General features: G+C 38.3%; 1 protein-coding gene across 2 annotated transcripts; it reads right to left on the bottom strand.

Moving 5' to 3' along the window:
* Positions 1-2098: 2098 nt before the first annotated feature.
* Positions 2099-3566, bottom strand: LOC111865625 (elongation factor Ts, mitochondrial; the record flags this gene model as incomplete). Of its 2 annotated transcripts, none has more annotated exon segments than XM_033751894.1 (4): positions 2099-2346; positions 2760-3008; positions 3093-3248; positions 3497-3566. In XM_033751894.1, coding segments are annotated over 3 exon segments (653 nt in total), but the record flags the coding sequence as incomplete, so codon positions are not given.
* Positions 3567-4726: the final 1160 nt, after the last annotated feature.

Consider the following 4726-nt stretch of genomic DNA (forward strand, 5'->3'; position numbering starts at 1 on the left):
GACAAGTCAGCTGTGGCTGAATATAGCATCAATTTGGGACACAGCATTCAGCTTCAGAATACCTCCATCCTCGCCACAAAGACCCAATATATGGATTGCACCATTAGAGAAGCCATTGAGATTGAACTCCATCCAAACAATGTGAACAGAGAGATGGGGTTTTGTCTCAGCAAGTCATGGAAGCCTCTAAACTGTTCCCTCAAGAAACCTCCAGGACTTGACACCAGATCCACAAGGCCACGTAGGTCTACACCTGACTCGCTTCGCAACCCCCAAGCTTCAGGGTTAATGCCCTCCATTCAACCTTGTCTTTTTATCCCATTCTTGTGAACTGGTACAACAATAGACCCCTTCCACTGATCAGGCAATTCTTCCTTATTTCAAACAGAATTAATTAGCTTATGGATCTTAGAATGTAATATTTCACCTCCTGCTTGACTAAGTTCTCCCAGAATTTGATCATTACCTGGTGATTATATCTTTTCAATTTTGCAATAGCAATTTCAACCTCAAAAGATCTTGGATCAGGTATTATTGGCTCAGCTATATGTACTTCTATCTGCCTAACATCACTGACCCTCTGTACATTCAATAACTGAGAGAAGCAGTTCCTCCACCTACTCAAAATGTTGTGAAAATCTGCAAGCAGATCACCATTCTCATCCTTCACTAAGTTACTTCTAGGTTGGTAACCCCTCTTGAAGTCATTTATTCCTCTGTACAGGACTCTATTGTTCTTGTTCTTACTGTTCGCTGCAAGCTCATCAATTTTGTCTTTCAGATATTCCTTCTTTTTATTCCTGAAATGCCTGCTGATTTCGCGTCTTTGATTGTTCAGCTTATCCCGATTTATTTCGCTTGGATCCTGTAACTACTGCAATTTGGTCTGTTTTCTTTTGTCTAATAATTCTGAGCATCCTTTATAGAACCATGGCTTATGCTTCTTTGGTTCATAATAATCTAGACTCTCTTTGGCATAAATTTTGATATTCTCTCTAACAGTTTCTCAAGCTTCTTTAACATTCACCTCAGTGTCTAAGTCTTCCAAAGCTATGGACCTATTTGAGATTTCAACAAGCTACTGCTTGTTAACGTTTACCTCGTTTAATTTCCTGAGATTGAACCTCTCCATATGCTTTTTGTGCATTGTTTGCTTACTCACTGCCAGTCTTTCGCTGCCTTTGCTACCACCAGGTAGTGGCCAGTATCACAATATCACAATCTGCTGCCCTAATGATCAGAGATCAAGTATATTTGAATGACATCTCCTACCTATCAAAATATGGTCGATTCAATTGTGTGTCTTCCCATCAGGAGATGTCTGTTACATTTATGAATGTTACGGTGTGGGAATATTGTACTTTGACAATAAGAATTTTTGATGTGTCAAAGTTTATTACTTTAACTCCATTATCATTATGAATTTTGTGCAAACTCTCATTCCCAGTCGTTAGTTTGAAAATATCTTCCCTACCTACTTTGGCATTCAAATCTCCTATCAAAATTTTCATATGGTACCTTGGGAATTTATCAAATACTTGTTTTAGTTCTTCGTAGAACCTATCCTTATATCATCAATTTTATCTTTCGCTGGGGCATGCATACACAACTTTAAAGCTACATTGCAACAATCTGTTATTGCACATGCACTAGCTTAAGCAAAGTTAAATTTAACCCAAATTAAAAAGAACAAAAATGTAATTTTTAAATATTCTCAATTTCATGAGATTCGGGGTTCTGACATGAATGAACATAAAGATTACAGTCTTCTGGGACACGACTCCATGTATTCTGGTAGAAAGACACCAACATTTCAGAGGAACCTACTACAGATTCCTCTGAAACATTCATACCTGCTGCATCCATCTTCTGGATATAAGAGTGCTCCTTCCTTAAAATGGAGGCACCAGGTTCCTCTGAAATGTTGGTACCATTCTGCCACACTACATATTACTAAATCCTCCATTTCCATTTTTTATTATCATAATATCATAATTTTTTTTTGGGGGGGGGAGGTGTACTTGTCTTACCTATGATGTGCTGACACAGCAGCCTACCAAGTTGCTCCACAGGAAGCTTTGCCACTGTCTCTTCTGCTGGAGTTCCTGGCAATACCTGCTTGAATGAAACCAGGGCTCCATATTTTCCAAACAGTGTCCTATTACTCTTTTGTGGAGCTGGATGTGTGTAGCCTGCCACAAGTATTCCTTTGCTAGCCTGGAAGAAACATGCACGACGCAGAGCTACATTCTCTCCCACACTTCCAATCAACAGAGCTGTGTGGTCAGACAGAGGTTTCCCATCCTCACCTGGCAGTGATTTTAGTCTTTCTGAATCAAGTTCAATCTGAAAGCAATTCAAATTTAATTAAATCACTCTGGTATCAATATACATAACTGTGTTGTCTTGCCTGCTTAGACATTTTTCATGCATTTCTACTGTAAGAAAATAAGTATAAATTCTCTGTTAAGGCGCACATTGCTGAAAACCTTTGATTACATTATTCCACTTCAGGTTATGATAGTGAATATTAATACTCCTTTAAAACAACTTCATGTGAAGTTGGATAAGAAATCTAGGATGTGGTTGAGAATCTGCACTCTTAACTAGCAATTTAATCATTTCAATATTAAACTTTAAATTATTGGTTTGATTTTACATGCATGAAGTGTGATGAATAGTTCAATGGTGCATATTAAGGATAAGTAGATAAGCATACTTGTTGGGCCATATCTTATGCAAATTTATTAATGTATTACCTTAGTCAGTGCAGATCCAGTAGTCTGTTTGACTGCAAACCTGAGGCAAGCACTGGCTACAGAATCAACCAAAGTCTGGAAAGTTTTGTTCCTGGCCACAAAATCTGTTTCGCAGTTCACTTCTACAATGGTTGCAATGTTCTGATTTACTGCTACTCCTACCAGACCTTGTGCTGTGGGTCGCCCTTCAAGTTTTGTTGCCTTGGCCCATCCAAGGGCTTGTGCCTGTTCGTGTAACCACTTTTCTGCCTATAAGAAAACGTATGGTTCATATAAATAATTCTACCTTCGAACGTTACTGTCATTCCAATGAGAATGGGAGTTGATTTTTACCTTCTCCATATCACCATCATGAAGTTCAAGCGCTTTTCTGCAGTTGGCAAATGTGTACCCCGTTTTCTTCCGAAGCTTTCCTAAAAATGACTTGTTTACAGAATTCCAAAAAGATTGTCCAGAATGAAAAATCCGCACAAAATGGTTGCTAATCATCTGTTAAAATAAATGAGATACCTAGTCATAATTTTTACGTGGTCTTCACATTCATATGAAAACTACAAAATTATGCAATTGTAATATCTATACAATCTATAACGTTATGCCTTTACTTCGTATCAAAATTAGTACACGGAGTGAAAGGCAGCGAGCATCTCGTGTAACCAAAATTCGCAAAACACCACGTAACATGGGATCAACATACAAACCTTAAAAGACACCATCTAACATTAAACACTCCCTACCTCCAACACCACAGCGACGAATCAGATCAAATCCTCTCGTTCCAGTGTAGCCAACACCTCAGAGGAAGAAGAAGAAGAAGAAGAAGAAGAAAGTCCCTAAAGGGTGGTATGAAATTCTCCAGATATTCACCAGATCCGACACATTGTTAATGCAGTTACGTATAATATTAAGCTGTCCTTGTGCTTAGCTAATTACGCACTACGCTATGAAATTGTATGGGGAGCGGATGTACAGATCCATATTTTCTTGACCTCAGCACTAGCTGGAGTTGAGTGGACAGCTTCACGCCCCTGCCGCTTTACCCCCGCTGAAAGAGCCCTCGTTACCCATTCGATAGGAGGCTGGGTGACCCCAGATCCGGTCTGAACGACGTGGTGAAGAGACAATTTTTGATCCTGCCAGGACTCGAACTCCGATATCCCCCCCCCCCCGTCGTCCAGCCCATACTCAGTCGCTATCATGATGCTCAGTTAATTATTTTATCAGAGGTTAAAACGCATACTAAGAATGGCAGGGTAAAAGGGAAAAAAATGATCAGGAAAACTGAACTGGCTACGATACAGGATTTTGAATATAAACTGAGTCTTGAAACCTGGGACTCAGTTTTTGGCTCCAACGATATAAACTTAATGTATAATTCTTTTCTCAGTTCATTTCTTAGAATATTCTATTCTAGTTTTCCCCTGAAAGTGTTGAGCACCAGAACAAATAGTAATTTGTGGATTACTCCTGGTATTAGTAATTCCTGTAAGCATAAAAGAGATCTATATTTGATATACAGGAGTAGTAACAATGAGGCCTTTAAGAGGCATTATAGACAGTACTGCAAGATATTAAAAAATGTCATAAGAGAAGCAAAAAAGAAGCATTATAGTAGACAGATATCAAAATCCAGTAATAAAATAAGAACAATCTGGAATATAACAAAGTCAGTAACTGGGAAGTTTGCCAAAGTGAATTCAGTTCAGGAATTAAAAGTTGATGGACGGATTACTAAAAATAGGCAATATATAGCAGATTTCTTAAATAGTTTTTTCATATCTGTGGCTGAGAATAACATAAACAAAAGTCTTGAAACAAACAATAAGCCATTAGATTACTTGCGGCAAGCTTTTGATCATCCCTTTCCCAGCATAAAATATCAAGCTGCAACCTCAACTGAGATATTTAAAATTATTAAATCTTTAACAACAAAGAGATCGCATGGCTATGATGAAATATCAGTTGAA

Source organism: Cryptotermes secundus, unplaced genomic scaffold (assembly GCF_002891405.2).
Source record: "Cryptotermes secundus unplaced genomic scaffold, Csec_1.0 scaffold2481, whole genome shotgun sequence".
Taxonomy (NCBI): Eukaryota; Metazoa; Arthropoda; class Insecta; order Blattodea; family Kalotermitidae; genus Cryptotermes; species Cryptotermes secundus.